General features: G+C 42.9%; 1 protein-coding gene across 6 annotated transcripts in view; it reads right to left on the bottom strand.

Moving 5' to 3' along the window:
* Positions 1–19164, bottom strand: part of ZFHX4 (zinc finger homeobox 4) — a 193672-nt gene that overhangs the window by 30008 nt on the left and 144500 nt on the right. For all 6 annotated transcript variants that reach the window (XM_069621230.1, XM_069621231.1, XM_069621229.1 and 3 more), the window contains one exon: positions 330–446. In XM_069621230.1, coding sequence (XP_069477331.1) covers positions 330–446 — 117 coding nt within the window. The remainder of the gene's footprint in view (positions 1–329; positions 447–19164) is intronic.

Here is a 19164-nt window from a genome sequence, read left to right as displayed (position 1 = left end):
ATCTAATCCTACACTTATGAAAAATGTATGTCATCATAGGAATCACAAGTACAGTGAAGATTAATGAAAGGCGCTCAAAAAAATTACAAGCACACAAACTGATTTGATTAAAACATAATCTTACTGGCCATCCTGTAATATTCTTCAAGTTAACCGCATCTATCCTGGCAGATGGTTATGATTAAAAATAGGTCAATAGGAGGCTAGGTTTGGAAATCACATGCAAAACGCATATGCAATGAATCGTAGAAGGAATGTCCAGACAGTTTAAAATGAAAGATTATTCAACAAGCATTAAAAAAATGGAGCAGCATTTTTCATGGCCTTACCAGGGCTTTCATAAGTCTTCTTGCCCTCGCAAGAGTCCTTTTCGTTGGTCTCCTGCTCCTCCACAGAAGCCACTGTTGTCGTTTTGGCAGCTCCCTCTGTGTCCTCACCTTGCTCCTCTGCAATTAATGGAAAATAAGTATTACATAGCTGGCTGTTTAGCCTCAATTAAGACGAAGAATAATCCTTCAGGGGGAAAAGAAAAGTGACAACAAAACAATGAGGCTAAGGGAGAAACACGTGGACATGTGGAGGGAGAATGACACTTGAAAGAAAACTGCTCTTAATTAGAAATAGTCTCAATTTTTCAGACTGAGCACCAAAATGACAACCCTCGGCAGGGCAGATGTGGATTTTGATGACATCTCAAACTCTGCTCAAATTGTGCCCTTTGTTGTGATGCGTTGTGTCAAAAGTAAGCTAACGTTGATGTGCTGTGTCAAAAGTAAGCTAGCTTTTCACAAAAACAAATGATGAGATATTATTTATGTAAAACAATAAATCCTCCTGCAATATAGCAGTGTTCTAATATTACTATTTTAGTTATCAGTGGTTGACAATGTGGATGCAATGTGGCTTGTTTAATACAAGTGGGATGTGATGGGCATTGGATGCAACATAACCTATTCTACGGGAAGCTGCACCTTGAACACCTGGTTGGTGTTCATACCAGCCAGATTACATGGACATCTTCACAGTAACTCAACCCTATTTAATTATTCGGGAAATCTTAACTATGGTTACTGGTGGATTAATCTGTTTATGCAGTTAGTCTCTCTGCTGGGGCTCTGTCGCACTAATCCGTGAAAGGCCCATTGTTCCTTTTCACCCTCTGATCATTTGACTCTCACTGTGCTGATGTCACATTTTAATGAATTTTTCCCAATCTGCGTAATTCCAGATAACCAGACACGCAACACACATGCGCACACACTCCCGTTTAGGTAGGCATTACACATAATGGCAGGTGCTTGGTACAAAGGGAGAGAGAGCACCAGGCTATTCAATTTCATGAAATATTTTTAATCGTAAAAACTAGCCTATAGAATGGCATAAGGGTCGCAGATGTTCATTTGTACATGGTCAGCTTTTCACTTTTCTTAAGCAGCTTTTTAAGCTGGATTTGTGACACAATTAACCCTTCAGGCACCACAGCAAAGCCTGCTCCTGTGCCGACATTTTAAGTGTCAGGCATTAACTGAAAATTACACGTGGCATAAAAATTTCATCATGAAAGCTACAGTGATTGAAAGGGGGAGCTGTGGCGCTCGCCCGATCCCCATGTTTTATTAATAACATTCTGACAGCAGACTGAAATATCCTCTGTCACATGCAGCAGCTGAGCACAAAAAAATTGATCTTGGTGGCTTCCTTGCTAGGAAGGCATTGTGACCATGCTCTAAGGAGACACACAAAAACAAAGGCGGCCTGCTGATCACTGCATATTCATACCACTCAACCTTAAGAAGTTGTAATGAGGGTTCTCTGATGTGGAAATGCTAGTTGAACGTCAACTTTCAATTGAAAGGCACTGCGCACAATGAATATTTTGAAGGGCCAAAGGAGAAAAATGGCCATTTATCTTTTTTCTTTACGAAAAAATGAGGGGTCATCCAAATGAAAGGCATTTAGAAGCATTGAGCATTTCGCTATTTGGCCTTAAAGGAAGTTTGTATGATGGAAAAACGCCACCTTAAATCTAGCGCGCCCTTACACATCTGCACAGCATTTTGCACGTTTATATTACCTCTGCAAATATGCAAGCCAATTGGATGCATATACCAGTTATTGGATGGTTGCGCATACATTTCCTTTATGCTGAATATGTAATTGTAAAAGACTTATGTTCAGCAGCATGTCTAAATTTAAAAATGAAAAGTCCACTGCTTCTAAAACTTCTATCGGCATCGTCCATTGCAAACACCCACAATCCACTGATCCTAACTGTCCAAGCACTGTCAGTGTTTTATGGGAGGAGAACCCGAGAAGAGACCCCAGTAAGCCAGTGGGGGGCTCAGAAGGTTCTGGTGTGGGCAAAGAAGCATTAGTAACTCAAGTACCTACATAAGAACTGTGGCCTATGCAGCAAAAGATGTAGCCTCACAGATATGGCCCAGTTTCCGATCTATTGCAAACTATACCACTCTGGAAACAGAAAAACCTATTTAAAAGTCTATGTTAAATAGAATAATCAAGTCACAAAAATCTATTTAAATAAAAATATTTAAATAAAAAGACAAACTAGGGCACTGCAGATTCCCATCGCTGTAAGATAGGGCCGTGTGCTAAAGTGTCTGCTTGAGAAATATCCTTGAACCCGGTCAGTCAGAATGTCCTATCCCAGTAAGAACGCTCAGGGCTAAACGTTTGTTTGTTTGTTTATTTTATTTGTAAAGCGCTCCAGACCCGTGGGTAGATGGGCGCATAAAAAGTTCAGTTACAGGAATGAGGTATACATTATACATGGGTCAACAATTATAGATTACAGCAATTTACAGCATTTTACATTATTTACAGAACTTCAGCAGGTTCAGCGGAGATTCAGAGTTAATCACTATTCTTTGACTGAAAACGTGACTGAAACAGCAAAGTGTACAAAATGCAGGACCTAGCTCCACCAATCACAACAACAGAAGAAATATTGTCCTGCTCTCACTATTGCTCGCCTTTACCGAAACGATTACATACATTTATGCTTCAAAGGAATACATACCCCCAGAAATGAGGCAGGAACAGAATGTGGTGTGTGGAGTCAGGGAATCTGACTGTGGTGCTTGAGTGGTACTAGGGTGCTTTGAGGTGCCTCGCTCAAATTTCCCTTGGGGAATTGCCCCATGGGGCACTACGCATTGAACACCGGTTTCTCCACAACTGAATGCACACCACACAAGGTCAGTTGTCTTGTATTAGCAATACGTTCATGAAGAGAAGCTTTACTTAGATGTGATGTCACCGGCATCCACACCACTTTAAAGATAAACACTCGGAGCATGCGGCTGTTCAGAAGCAGCCATGGACGTTGGGGACACACTTCTGGCTGCTGCAGCCCTTTATTTCTCGGCGACTGCTAATCAAACCACGTAAGCTCCCCAGCTGGAAGTGATGCTGTGCTTCTGACGGTGGCAGGGGAGCACGAGCTGGGCCTCTGATCCTGACGGCAGAGGACCGTGTTTAATGCCAAGTGCACGCACAGGAGGCACACAGCCAGTGTCAAGCCCCGCGGCCCAGGATAGCCTGTGGCCAGGCCCTTTAGTCACACACTTGGATATGCAGCTATTGTTTCTCTTCCCAGATTTACAGACCCGTTTCCCCCATAGGCTGAGAAATGAAGTGTCAAAGTGCTGCTGACTGTCCTTATCTTGAGGGGACATAAAAACGGTAGGGCTATCTAGGGCACGCACGGATAAAACATTGCGTGTCAAGGAAAAGAAGAAAAAAGCAATGTACTAAAGGGAAGCTATCATCTGGGTCTCATCAGACGGTTTTTGCAGGGTGCTCTTCTGCACATTTTTCCTGGTATGTGTTTTAAGTGTGAGAGAAATTCCCAGACATGCTCTCCTATACATCATCGTGGTGTCTGACCTCGGCCTGACCCTGGCAACAGTTTGAGAAATCTGAATGTGAACAAAGGCTCTGTGTCAGCAGCAGGGAGAGATTGCGGGATAGACTTTCCCCCCATCAAATTTAATCGCAAACAGCAGTTTTGAGGCTATAACTTTACAGGGTTCCACCAAGCAAAAAAACATGTAACAACTGGAAGTACAAAAAAATGCCCCCTCCAATCTCGCCCCAACCGCCTCTTGTGCCTTTCGTCAGCCCTATGGTACTGCCTTTGATGTAGCAAGGTAATTAGCTGAAAGGCTAAAGGACTGGAAGCCTGCTTTATGGCTTGGAAGGTGAGAGCTGTTTATTACAGGTAGGCCCCTAGGAGTCGTAAATGCCTTCTACATGTTTAATTATGAAAACGAATAAGAATGTAACTATTGCACTGAGCAAAACAAATAGTATTATTATACACAGTGTAAATTGTCTACCTCCTCTTGCAGTGGCGCTCAGCAATTTCACTTGCCTGGCAGAAGAGATAATGTCCAGAAGTGTGACAATGTTCATCATGCCCCTCAGCAGGGCGAGTGACAACTACCACAGGTTCATGCCATGTCATACAAACAGCCACACGAGATGCGTGTGCATTCTTCTGCTAACAGCAGCCACATGCACCACTCAATTTCTGTCTGAAATCTGTCTTAACAGGTAAATAAATACATTACAATTGCCGCACACCAATCAACAGGGCACGTGATTTAAATGTACTTGGCTGGGTTTAATAAAGGGTTGTGTTGCAATCGCATTTGTTCGCACCTGGTTTTATTTAATCTAAAAGTCCAAAGGCCCTTTGATATGCAGCCCTTTGAGTTTCAAACTGATCACCCCCCGCACCCCCACCCCACAACCAAAGTCATTTAAGCAGGCGTTTAAGAGAACCAATTTTTTACAAACTTTATTTGTTTACATTAATGAGCACACATGTTGGTGCTTCTGTGCAGCCCGGCAGTTATTTGTGTGTATGTGCGTTTTATGTGCAACTCTAAAGTCAGTTCCATTGATTCTAACGTTTTTGAGCACATTTTGCCAATGCAAAATATCTTCCCGTAAGAATAAAACGTGTTATAAAAACATAATCAAGTTCAAGAAAAACAAAACAGATAAATGAAATTCTTTGGAAGAACTATCAACCTCCACATCCATACGTTTACCTACTAAATCACATGTGTTGTGCTATATAACACCCCTTTGACACTGGCATGTCTGACTTTACTGACATGTCTGACTTAACATAGCATTTAGAGGTGCTGCACTATACACACAATCTGCAAACACCCTAAAAAAAACTATCCAAAATGCTGGTCCTAGTTTTCAAAATCTATACAAGAAGTGCTGCAATAGTCACTCGTCTAAGATTAAGGTAGTTTTGTCCACTAAAATTAAGGAAGTACTATGAAGGGTTTAAGGCAATGCCATATTTCACCGGTGTGTCTGTGCGTGTGTGTATGACTATTTTTTTTAATTTTATTCCATTGGGAACAACTGACTCAACCCCTGTGCAATGCACCTAGAAGCTGTCAAGTACTAAGAACAAACATTCGCACCCGGGGAAGGGCGCCGAGCCAATCAGGTGGCTGGAACAATGGCCGAGAATACACATTCTCCACCTGCTGTTTCCAGCCACCTGAGGCCCTTATGGAGGGTGTCGCCATCTTCTTTTTTTAAATGTTGGTTGGCAACAAGGAACATCTCCCAAGGCTGTTAAAGGCCATGTCAGTCCCCTTTACCCCCCCTCCCCATAGTGGGGGTGAAAGCCATATTACACGTATTTGAAGTGGTTTTGCTCTCCTAACCTGCCATAAAGTGACTATGAAGAGCCCATTTTTTTAAATAAAGGTTTCTCCAGTAAACTTGACATTGCTTCTGAAATTATTGCATATGTACCCCTGTTCTCAGACCAAGAGTGTCCCCTTTCATTACAAGTTTACACATCCTGTGTCTTCTCTTACAGGGTTGGTTTATATATATAGTTTTTGATTTAGTATGCTTGTATTTTTAGCTTAAATAAAGTACCCAATTTGTATAGAGCCTTGCCTGTTACATCCCTTTATTTTGATACCAGAGTGCTATTGTTGTCTGGTTTGCTTCTGTGCTACCTAGCTCACATCCCTCCTGAAGAGTATATCCTGCCCTGGCCCACGCTACCTTCAAAAGGTGAATGAGGTATTTGTAATTTTCCTCATTTGTAATATTTAATATGCACATCCAAAACAAGTAAGGAACCTCGCAGGAACCAGAATTGGAGCTCGAAAATGAAAAAATAAAGGTGTTGAAGTTTTTCCGAAACAGCCAGAGTCTGTGTTCTGAATGTCCTGTGGCAGCTGGTTCCACAGTTTGGGACCTAACACAGAGAATTGACTGCCACCACGTGACCAGAAGCGCGTCTGAGGAATCGCCAGTAGCTTATTATCCTCGGAACAATGTAATCTCATATGACGATATGGGGAGATTTTCATGCATAACTACAGTGGAGCAAATTTATGAATACACTTATAAGTCAGACAAATCAGCTTAAAAGTAATAATCTGTTGTACTGGCACCCAATGGGGATGTCGCCGATAGATGGACACAGGTATACCTGTCGGTCTGTGCCTTACGATCAGTGTCACTGCTAGTTTAGTAGTAGTGTGGGGCTGAGTAGGAATTTTATCGATTACTCATCTAAGTACTCCCTCAGAGCACAGTCATTTCATCACAAGGGCTTTTGATGAATATGATGTTCATTCAGGCTATGAGCCAGCAGTTGCATTGCATTCTACCTATGTACATTTTCACCATGTTCGAGAAGGACAGGCAGGGCGATCAGATGAGGAGGGTGTACGAGTTCAAAGATGCTCCTTCATAGGGCCCAGCAGATGGCACTTGAAGCTAGTCTTATACAGTTCCATAGATTCAATTGATTTAATGGATGGGGAGGGGTTAGTAGAACATTCCAGTGATAGGGTGAGTAATGTTAAGGAGCAAAATATGAGATGGTGTAGGGGGGCGACATATAGGTTGTTGAGAGTATAGGGGCATTAAGCTTGAGGTGGAGATGAAAGAGAGATCCAGCCGGTAAGGTACTGGTGGGCAAGGCTGGGCATTGATTTAAAGATTAGAGGACATAGTCTCAAGAGTAAAAACTGTAGTATCTGAAATGCACAACAAATGCACAACAAATAGATGCGCCAAATTCCCAGAAGTGCCCCATCTCATTGAAATTAGCTTTTTTGAGAATCTGACCGATGGACTAGAACCCTGCAGAGTGAGCGATTTTGCATTGAAAGCCATTTGAAGTGGTGGCAACACAACGAGGTTGGAGAGGATTTAGGTAGATTGTAGAGGGTGCATGTAGCAAAGTTTATCACTTTGTTGCCGGACCTGAAGGAGAAGAGGGAGATTAACAGGATCTAGCTAAGACATTCCAGTTTTGGTGACCTGGTGAATGAGGTGCAGAGAGATTTTCCTGAAATTCTGAAGGTTAATCCTGGCCATGGTACAATTTCAATTTGCACCCGAGGAAGGGCGCTCAGCCAATCAGGTGGCTGGAAACACGGCGAGAACTACCAGTTTTCCTCCTGCGGTCCACCAACCACCTGAGCCCCTTCCAAGTGCACCATCATCTTGATGTCCTTTTTTAACCCAGCCCCTCCCTGATGCCTCCGTAGCCCCCATGATGTTCCAGACCCTTTCCCCTACCCCTTCCATCCCCACCCACTTGCCATCTTGTGTTTGTTTCCCGAAAGATTGCACTCGCACAATGCATGTGGAGCCCTTCTCCTGAGGAAAAAGAAAAACCAGTAAAACTATTGTGAATAGCTATCACCCCTTTGTTGGGAGGGCATACAGGAACCAATTCACTCGGTCGTGCCTAGTCTCAGGCTAGCGGGCCATTACCGGCCCAGTGCTTCCTTCCCCACCCCTGACGGGTTTGGGAGGCGATACCTATATTCTTGAAAATGGCTACGTCAACATCATGGTCCCCACCACTTTGTGTACCAGTATGTGTGTAGATTTTGTCATAAATAAGAGATATGTAAATGTCCTTTTGAACTGAAGAGACTGTGAAGGACTACAGCGGAAAATATGTACGGTGGAAGGTGCCCTGGCCCCGGCTTCCAACCACTCCAAAAGAGAGCAAATGGGGCCAATTACTGCCTATAAAACTGTCATGCACCATGCAACCCCACCTGCACAGCAGAGAGCTTTTTATGGGAGACAACAAAGCATAGAGCAGTAGACGCTCATCGAAAATTACACAATACATGTTACAAATAGGGAAATAGCATAAAAAAGGATATCAGTATTTATGACCAAATTTGCTTAAGGCTTGATTTAGGCAAGCTATAAAACATGTACTACAGTGTTATAGACAACCCAAACTTGGTGTATACTGTGATCTGACCTGTTTGCATACTAATGATATTGACAACATACATCTGCAAAGGAATATTGATGATTAATTAAACTATAACTCCCCCCCCCAACATTAGAACTTGCCATTCCACCAGTGAATAGCAGGCTCAAACACTTGTAATGCACATCACACAGGTCCATCTGTCATAATAGGGCAGTGAAGCACGTGTATAAAAAGTGACCAATGTCAAAGGCCATTTACTAACGGAACCTTTTCAATATAAAAAACATACAACATCTCTACTACTGGTAACATAATAATAATACTGACCATTTACATAGCAACCAGAGGTCAGTGCTTAACTCGCTGAGCTATCTTACCAGCTTTGGGTGAGGACATATCGGATTTGACATAACTACCCCTTAACTTTTCTGAATTTCATTAAAACGTCAAAGAATTAGTGAAATCACTAGAATCCTTGAAAACTCGTGTAAGCATGAAAACTAAGGAAAGTTATGCTTCTGTCAGGACTAGTAACCATTCAGCTTTACAACAAAGCAGCGCTGTGAATCACAGCTATGTCTTGTAAATATATGTCTCTGTACATACAGAACATACGACTTTAGTTGTAAGCTTATCACATTATATGGCAGATGTTTTTCTTTCTAAAGTTAATGCATTGCAGGCTATCTATTCCACCCCCACCGCCCAAAGTTTGAAATATTAGCCAGCACTGCTCCTGGTTATCTGCAACGTAAATAATGTGAGGAACCTATGTTACTTGTTGTTCAAACCTTTTCTCTCTTTCATTTTTATTTAGCCAATTTTACAATCATTTCGAGTCTAAGCAGATACATTGCAAGGCATGCCTAAAACACACCAGCCAAAGAGAAGAGAGAAGATGCTAATGTTAGCACAAGCCAAATGCAACATTAACACCAGGAATTCAATCAGGGAAATGATATTATTGGGTTCTCAGGATGCACATGTACATTTCTGACATTAGGCCAGTCTGCAACAATCAAATTCGTAATTGGTTGTTAATCGGCTCAAACATATGTTGTATCTGAAATAACAAAAATAGTCAGCGACGGATTGGTGTAGCAGAGGTGAATGCCAGTAAGCGACTCCGAAATGTATATTTCACAGCCACTCCATCTGTGAGATACGTGTTTTTCTCATGAAAATGCAATGACGATGCACTGGCACCTTGCAATAGCTGCCAATGGGAAAGATGGCCGGCCAATGTGACAATAATAATAAGAAATAAGAAACCGCTGGAAAGGTTTCCGTGAGGCCTAGGGATGCTTTCTGAGCCATTTCCCCGCATACAAATATGAGAAGTAAAGCGGAATTTACAAATGTTCTTGACTATTTGACAAGCTTCCTTTGCATCTATTTTTTTTAAATATAATGCTCTGCATACAATACCATATTTCCCTGTAGTGTTTGCATGCTCGGTTAAAAGATGGGCAGAAGAAAACTACAGGTCCTTGAAAACGCAACTCGAGTCTTTATTTAAGGGCATGTGAAAGGTATACGATGTTTGTTTTTAGCAGACTCGCATCGGTATGTTTGGGGCATTCCGTATGTGCCTGGCAAGTTCACATGTGCTGCAGACACAAGGAAATGGCTTTTCTGATCCACGGACCCGTAGACAACCTCATTTACATCTGGAAATTCCGTTGATAATTCACCCCCCAAACCCCCAACAGCTCAAGCACATTTTCTTTTCGACGACTTTTGTCTCAGTGTACCACAGAGCAAGCTTAAAAGTATGGTAGGTCATTTTTACCTGTGACTTGCTATTATGCCTCTACTCTGCAGTGCATTGTGATAAGAAAATAATACATTCACGCTTCACACGCACGACTCTCTCCCATCACCTTCCTGCTATGGATTCTGGACCCAGTCCTGTTCCACATCACTCCTATTCTCTGGCATTTAGTCTCACTGAATGCAAACATTTTATTGCAAATAGCTTTGAGGGTGAAGCATTGATAAATGACTACTTCGTGCACAGGGAAACTCCGCTTTTGGGAGACTAACACTGTACAGGGCCTGATTCACACAGCGATTGCCAATGAGAAAATCCCATTCAAAAAACGTGTTGCGAATATATTTATTCATTTTTCTTTCTGGAGTGAGGTTGAATATAAATTCTGTTTCTCTGGGATTATCTTTCTGTTTGACATGCCGATGTTCATTTTCAGATACACAGAGAATGGGTGAATGCAGCAGAAACAGGTTTTTAATAGACGTTCAGTTGTTCTGGTGTCATAATCAAAAGATTAGTTTGCATTCCCCATCTGAGCTGCTGTTGCAATCATCAGAATGTAATTAAGCTTTACTGTGAAAACAAAAGAGCAACGATTTGCTCTTTTCTTTATGTTTACCATCGTTGAGCATTTTATGTCCGTGCTGTTTTTGAATCAGTTTCTATTTTAAGATTTGATTTCTGTTGTATGTATACTCACTGTTTAGAAATATAATGACGAGAGGCAATGGGCGACACCCACGGTTGAATGCACATGGCATCATCATTTGTACCCTCCGAGCAGTGTTTTTAAATCCAACTATTTTTAAAACATTGGAAGACAGAAAACAAGCATCGTGCTTGGCAAATCAAAGTCATGAGAAGTGAAGCACTTGCTGCTTGTGTATGGCTGCGTCAGCCACGCATTGTATGTCAAATCAAACAATGGCGAACGGGCTGCTTTCAATATGCAGGCCTGCTCAACGACGAGCACACCAGACACAAAAGCAAATGCTCCCTCCATCTGTGGCTTCAGCAACTCATTTAGGCTACACTTTATCATTCGGTCACCATTTAGCTACGACATGTCATCATCTTGAGGATGCTTCTGCTGCCCCCCTTACCAACACATTACCTATTCATAACCATGCATGGAGGCAGGGCTCTGGGGCTTTACAATGTTTTTTAATCAGTCAATTGTCTAATGTCCATGTTTGCCCTGCCAATGGAATACCACCGCCGACGGTAGAGTGAGAAGTCATGGAGCGAATAACGTTTTCTTTGGTCAGGCCATTTGCAGCATGATCTGCTGCTCTGCAGCCTTTTAAGGTAGCTGCTTCCGATTTTACATAAAGAGGGCTCTGACATAATCCTGTTACATCACACAATCACAAAGACCACTCAGGTTACAATCAACCGAGCACTGCACACACCAACATATTTGTTTGCTCTGAGAACTGTACTGAAATTTAGTGCTACAAAAGAAACACTATGGGCCTGATTCACAAAGCTATTTTCAAAGGGATTTTCCCATTGAAAAATGCTGTAGGAGTCAGGCCGAGGTCAGCCACTGTTGCCTACGATTACAGTGTCATGTATCACAAGTATGACTGATATTGAGGATATCTAAAGTTGGGATGTCTGGAGAAAATAAGAGTAAGGTGCACTACAATTTTGAAAGAAGGCTCAGTTTCCTATGCCCATATTTATGATTTGTTTTTGACAGTGGTTGACAGATAGAAAATATCAGATATTCTGATTTATTGCGCAGGTTTTTAAGTTGTTTCCTGTCTTTACCCAATGTTGTCCATAAAAGAAACACCTCACACTATGGCTGTTCCTTGAAAATACAATATTTACTCACTTGTTAAGGATTAAAACATAATCATCATGTGAACTAGATTAAAATGAAATCTTTTCCCCATTACAACAGCTCCAATTCCAGTCTTATAGGTCAAGAAGTTGTTAAACGGCAAAAGCAAACTGTATATAGACTTAAATGCCAACCTCGTAGGCCCAAGCAGAGCCAGAGCCTTCGCGAGAGCTTTGGGCCGTTACCAACATATGTCAGCCTGCAAACGTTACAGTTAATGATATTATCAGTTCAGCAAGTCCTCGAGGTAGTGAATGCGTCACTTCCTGTGACAAAGAGGGATCCTTTTGATGAAAAGGCACGAGTCTGCATGGTTGCCCTTTCTTCAAAGGGAAACTGTAGGCTTTTGGAGATGGCTGACATGTAAGAACAAGAGGGTTTTGGGAACTAGTCCCTTCTCAATTTCAAAGGCAGCAGGAGGAGGCTTCAGAGGTGAGGGTGTGAGGTGTGCTGGGGAGTTTAGCCGTGGATGTAAGCAGGAGCCAGGGGGAGGTGGAAGCAGGCTTGGACTGGCCTATAGGGCAATAGGCCCAGTGCCGAACCAAAAACACAAAATGTTGGTGTTGGCCAGTTTTTCTGGTCAAAGTGGGCCCCTTCTTTGGCCAATATGGGCCAGTTTGATGAGTGAATTCTCTCTGCAGCTAGTAGTTTTTAACATTGTTGCTGAATAAATATTCCTTAAAATGCACAGTTTGCATCACACTTTATCAAATAACTCCCATTTGGTTACTATTCAAATAGTGTCACAAAAACAATGAATTGCCATTTGCAACGGTGGGCCACTTTTTCATTGGTGCCCGAGACACTTTTATGGCCCAGTCCGACCTTGTGTGAAAGAGAGGTGGGAGGTGGCAGCAGTGGGCAGGAAAGAGTCATATGCAGACAAAGCCAGTGCAAGAGAGGGAACATTATGGAGCCGTTTGAGGGAATGCATGTGTTCACCGTCGAAGTACGCCCTGCATTCCAGGAAGCTTATTTGCTGACGCTGCTGTGCTGTATCCAGTATTTCCTGGAAAAATGTCAAAAAGATGGCCTATCAAATAAACCTCACATCCACTGTCATTTCAGCAGACAAAACAAAGGGGTTGGACCTGATTAAGTGTTGATGCAAAAAGTGATAATAGGGTGATCATTCATAGAGGGTTATTGGGAGACCCCACCATCAAAACGAAGAGATTGGGTACTTTAAACTAGATGTGTGAAGGATTGCGATTTGGCAAGGGTATTGAAGCCCATGCTTTTTTTATTTTAAATAATGTAATAAAATGATACATGCAATTCTATCTATGGAAGGGTAATCTGCCAGTCAGATTCCTATTTCATTTGCTCCATGCCAACAAGCATAGTGTGTACCTGTGCCGTGCTTCATCAGTATCCTGATCTGTAGCGCATGCTCTACGAGTAGCACAGAATGTTTAGAGGTCACATCTGCCCATTTGACAGCTGCAGTGATGGTCAAGTCTCTGCAGCGCAGGGGCTGCATTCAAGATATGCACCTCTGTACCAAAACCCTATAATTATGAGTCTGCCCTCCTGGTGACAGATACATCTTTAATTATAAGCCATACCTGAGTTATGGTAAGGTGGATGCTATCTCTCATAATTATTACAGGCCACAGCAATTTGGTATAACACATGTGTCACTCCTGTGAGTTCAGCTCAGCTGTGGAAGTGTTATGCGTGTTCTCCCCAGACAGACTGGACCTTACCACTACAGGCAGGAAGGTAGCCTAGGGGATTACCTCTGTTTGTTCCTTTGAGGGGGCAGATACCACCCTCCCAGAGAGACGGCTACTTCACAGGAAGCTGGCCTGAAAACAGGAGTCAAAGTGCACACCCGCTCACAAAAGGCTTCGCCTCACACCAGGGTGCTGCATATCTAAAGACTTGTGATTCTATTGAGAAGGGAAGAGGGCAAGGTTCGAGTAGACATAGGGAGCTCTTTATAATTGGAGGATGGCTCCACCATCCTGTTTCTCCTTCATTCCTGTTCCATCCACTTCCTGTAGGACAACGCCCTTTGGGTGTGATGTCAGAAGACAAAATCCACTTGTTCTAAGAACAGGGTTTGGTCCCCTAGAGCAAGTTAGCTTTAGTCTAATCACCTGTGAGCTTTTGCCTTTAAACAAAGAGGTCTCCCAGTCCTACTTTGATTCACTCTGGAACAAAAACCTAAGACAGATTCACTTGGACCTCTTTTAGGATAGTTGTAGTTTCCAAAGCCCTGAACCACTGAGATGAAGAAGGAGCAGTCCAAGTCAAAGGAAAGCTCTGCCCTCTACCCACTAACAGGGCACAATGGGTGTGACTCGCTGATCATTAAAGAGGGGAGAACTACAGTCCACAATAGGTGATATGAATTGTCTAGCTGGGATGGTGAAGGCTATATTGTGTCTAGTTTAAAGCTAGTGACATGAAAGGTTTGGCGGCCTTTCTAAAGAACCTGGAGAATGAGCGTGTTTTAGCCCTCCTTCCTCACACAGTGTTACGACTGTTCTGTGTAACCGAACTGCCGCACACTTAGAGAAATCAATACCGGGAACAGCTATGACTCAACCCGAAATCGGGACTTTCAATATGGAGGATCTGGAGACGGTAAGCCGCGCTCTAGTTGTTTTCACTCCTCACACCGCGGGACTAGCCCCGCCTCCAAGCTTCCGGAATGGTACTTCCGGCAACAGGATCCTCTGCACTACGCGTTGCTTCTCTACTCAGAGTCGCGCTGCGCATCGTAAGTTTTCGCTATCCTTCGCTAAACTTCCTACCTGAAGTAATTCCGTAGCTACCTCCCCGAGGATCATTCTTCTCTCACCTAACTTCTTTTCTTCTTACCCTTCCGTTTTCTTGGACTCATCAGAATTCAAAGTCTTCTCGAGCACAGCGGATAAACGGAAGTTCACCTACCTGTGTTTCCGACTGTCCTCTCCGGTAGTGTCTTTGTTTCTATCAAACTTTCGTTCATCAAGTCTCTTACTAGGATTCCCTCCTTGATCTAACGTTTCTATTTTATCCATATCAGCCTTTCAGTATCTTTGAGCCACAAGCCTTTCACCTGGCTCTGAACAATCCTTTCCTTGGGCTGTCACCATCCGGTCTAATACCAACCTTACCTCCGACTGACTAGAACTCCTCAGTAGAACATAGGCTTTTCAGGGTAAGATCCTTTCTCTTTCCCTACCACTTTACTTACTCCATTTGATATCTTACTCATCTAGATTCTATTCTTCTCTATCAGAAACCACCTTGACAAGATTCCGGAATTCAGCTCAACTAGTGTTTCCCCTCCACCACTCCACCAGCTGCTACAGGAATCCACGCTCTCTAGCAGCTCCTCACGGGGTTTTTCCCTTCGGGGTTTCCCCTGGGGATTTCACCTCAATCTAGCCTTGGGCTGGATTGGGGAGGAGTTTTCAGGTAATTCCCTCTAGCTTCTACTTTCAAGAATCCCGATCACCACAGAGGTAAGTGTTATTCTCATTTGCCGAAAGATAATTTGTGGCAAGCAATCTTATTTGTATAAAGTTATTACAGTAAGCAACGCCCAGTTGACCTAGAATTCTCTTATCTTCGGCATTTGAGAAAGACGACTTCTGTGATGGATCAACAAATTCAGCAGCTCATAGCTGCAGTACAATCTCTGACTTCAGAGGTACAGAGTCTGAAACAAGAAAACGCCAATCTTCGACAGGCTCAGCATCAGTCTCAGCAACAAACTGCCCAGTTGGCTTCCCAACAGGCAGCAACTAGCAGGGTTCCGCATTGCTCAGAAGTTCCACCTGGTCCCTTACCAGGGGGTCAGTTTGATGGTATTCCACATAAGATAAAGGAATTCCTTGATGCTTGTTCAGTACAATTCGCCTTTAAGGCAGCCTTCTTCCCTACTGATCGTGACAAGGTAGGATATATGATTTCACAGATGGTGGGACCGGCCCTAGCCTGGGCTACTCCCTTGGTCACAACCAATAATGCCATATTAGATTCTCATTCTGCCTTCTGCAATAGCATAAGATCTATGTTCGGTAGTCAAGAGATTCGGATAGCAGCCCAGGAACAACTTCTAGACCTCAGACAGGGAAATCTGGACATTCTGACTTATATTACTAGATTTAAACAGATTGCTAGTGAATCTACTTGGTCGGATGATGCACAGGTTACGTTATTCCGTAGAGGCCTGTCTGAGGATCTCAAGGATGAGGTATCTAGGGTTCCACGTCCCACGTCATTAACAGAATTCATCGCTTTAGTAATGCAAGTGGACTACAGGATAAAAGAGAGGAACAGTGAAAGACGTAAAGGGAAACCCTCTACTCGTACATATCCCTCTACTCCTGTAACACACAGAGGAAACACTAATGAGGAACCTATGCAATTAGGATCAGCTAGTCGAGGACCTTTATCTCCTGAGGAAAGATCACGCAGACGGACTCAGGGATTGTGCATGTATTGTGGTTCAAATTCTCACACTGTTCAGGAGTGCCCTATTACTCCTCCGAGACGATCGGGAAACGCCAGTTCCCGGTCGTAGGAGGAACCGCGTTCCGGGATTCTAAAGTTTCTTTAGGTTCCTCTTTAAACATGCCAGTCTTACAAGGTAACCAGCATTCTCACACACTAATGTTTGTATTACATATTACCCTCTCATTTGACAATCAGAAGATGACAGAGATTCCGGCTTTAGTGGACAGTGGCGCTGCTGGTAATTTCATTGATGAAATTTGGGCTAAACAACATCATCTACCCTTGTTTCATAAAGGTGAAGCCATTCCTGTTGAAAGTGTAGATGGTAGCCCTTTAACATCCGGACCTATCATTAACCAAACCGGGTCTTTAATCATGTCAGTTCTTACTCACGAGGAAGTTATTACCTTAGATGTTATACGAACTGCTCATTACCCTATCATTTTAGGATTACCTTGGCTACGAATGCATAATCCTTACATAAATTGGACGGCAGGTTCTCTCTTCCTGGGATCAGAGTTCTGTCTCAATAATTGTTTGGGGAAAGATAACAGGACTGTTCATTCAAGACCAGAGGAAGACAGACAGGTCTCTATTGTGGGGTCTGTCATTGGCCTTCCTGCGGAGTATCATACATTTTCGGATGTTTTTTCCTCCTCAGAATATTCCTTGCTTCCCCCTCATCGCAGAGATGATTGTGTAATCGATCTTATTCCAGACCAACCGTTACCCTTCGGAAGGATGTATATTCTCTCTTCGTCTGAGAAGATTGCCCTAAGGGAATACTTAGATCTAAATCTAAAGAATGGACTTATAACTGAATCTACGTCTCCAGCGGCGGCTTCATTATTCTTTGTACCCAAGAAGAATTCTTCGGAACTCCGACCCTGCATAGACTTTAGAGGGTTGAACAAGATCACCATTCCAGACCGATACCCGATGCCTTTGATTCCAGATATTTTAGAGGCTGTTAAGGGAGCTCTCATTTATACAAAACTGGATTTAAAGGGAGCTTACCATCTAATCAGGATCAAGAAAGGAGATGAATGGAAGACCGCCTTTCGCACCCCTTTCGGTCATTTTCAATACCAAGTCATGCCATTCGGGTTGTCCAATGCCCCAGCTATTTTCCAGCGATTTATGGATCATCTTTTTTCGGATTTACTATTACACTCTGTTATCGTTTATCTAGACGATATTCTGATCTTTTCAAAAAACATTTCTGAACATCAGTTCCAGGTCCAAGAAGTTTTACACCGACTCCAGAACAATCACCTGTTTTGCAATCTGGAAAAATGCTCTTTTCATCAGCCCCAGGTGACTTACCTGGGTTATATTCTTTCGGCAAAAGGTATTGCAATGGATCCAGACAAGATAATGGCAGTTCAAAATTGGGCTAACCCTCGATCAATCAAGGAAATTCAACGTTTTGTTGGATTTTCTAATTTTTATCGTCGGTTTATCCCCAACTTCTCGGCTCTTACTCAGCCTTTAACCAACCTTCTCAAGAAAGGAGTTCCGTATGTCTGGAATGAGAAGACGCAAAAAGCTTTTGATACTTTGAAGAAGAGATTTACTTCGGCACCCATTCTCATGACTCCTGATCAATCTCGCCGTTTCATTCTCGAAACTGATGCTTCCCAATATGCCTTAGGAGCGGTTCTCCTTCAAGAGGATGACCAAGGTTTAGAACGCCCTATCGCATATCTATCGAAGACTCTCTCTCCGGCAGAATTAAACTACACCGTTCTTGAGAAAGAGTTATTGGCGATTAAGAGGGCTTTTGAGGAGTGGAGACATTTGCTGTTGGGAGCTCAGTTTCCTGTAGAGGTCCGTACAGACCATCAAAACCTAAGGATCCTCCAATACGCTCAGACATGCAACAGCCGACAGGCTAGATGGGCTCACTTTTTCTCCCCTTTCAGAATAATCTTTTCATTTATACCTGGGAGATGTAATTTACAAGCCGATGCCTTGTCACGTAAAGAGATCACTCTTCAATCTTCAGTCAAACCTGAACCGATTTTTCCTCGCTGTGTTCTAAATCTCAAAAAGAAATACAAACCAACGGATTTTTTAAAACGCCTGGAACACAGCTCTGTTCCCTCCATTTTGAAGAGCTTAACTAAGAAAGAGTTGAGTTTCTTGTCCAAAAAGGAAGGGTGTTTTTTCCATGGGAAACAGGTTTTTGTACCTACCAAGGCCTTACAGAAGGAAGTTCTAAATATGTGCCACGACTCTAAATCTGCAGGACATAGAGGTAATGCCAACACCCGTGAATTAGTCTCCCGATATTTTTGGTGGCCGTTAATGCGAAAAGACATTTTAACATACGTAAGATCTTGCCCGGTCTGCCTGCAAAATAAGAGTCCTAGACACTCACCTTTTGGAACTTTGGTCAGAATGCCAATACCCGCTCGACCGTGGGAAATCATTTCAACAGACTTTATTGTGGATCTGCCCATTTCCGAAGGATGTTCAACTATAATGGTTGTAATTGATTCATTTACCAAACTGGCTCATTTTCTTCCCTTCTCTGGCCTCCCTTCGGCAGCTCAAATGGCACGAACTTTCATTTCCCGAATTTTTTCTCTTCATGGATTACCTGAGACTATCATCTCCGATAGAGGCTCTCAATACACATCAAAATACTGGAAACAGGTCTGTCAAATTTTGGGTATCACCCGGGCCTTGAGCTCAGGGTATCACCCACAGACCAACGGTCAAACTGAGAGATTAAATCAGACCTTGGAAGCATACTTACGAAGCTACATCTCAGCAGCCCACGACAACTGGTTTAGTCTACTACCA

This window comes from Ambystoma mexicanum, chromosome 5q (genome assembly GCF_040938575.1).
Source record: "Ambystoma mexicanum isolate Mex_15411 chromosome 5q, UKY_AmexF1_1, whole genome shotgun sequence".
Lineage (NCBI taxonomy): Eukaryota > Metazoa > Chordata > Amphibia > Caudata > Ambystomatidae > Ambystoma > Ambystoma mexicanum.
Note: the sequence above shows the minus strand (reverse complement) of the source record. Positions and strands in the feature narration are given on the sequence as shown.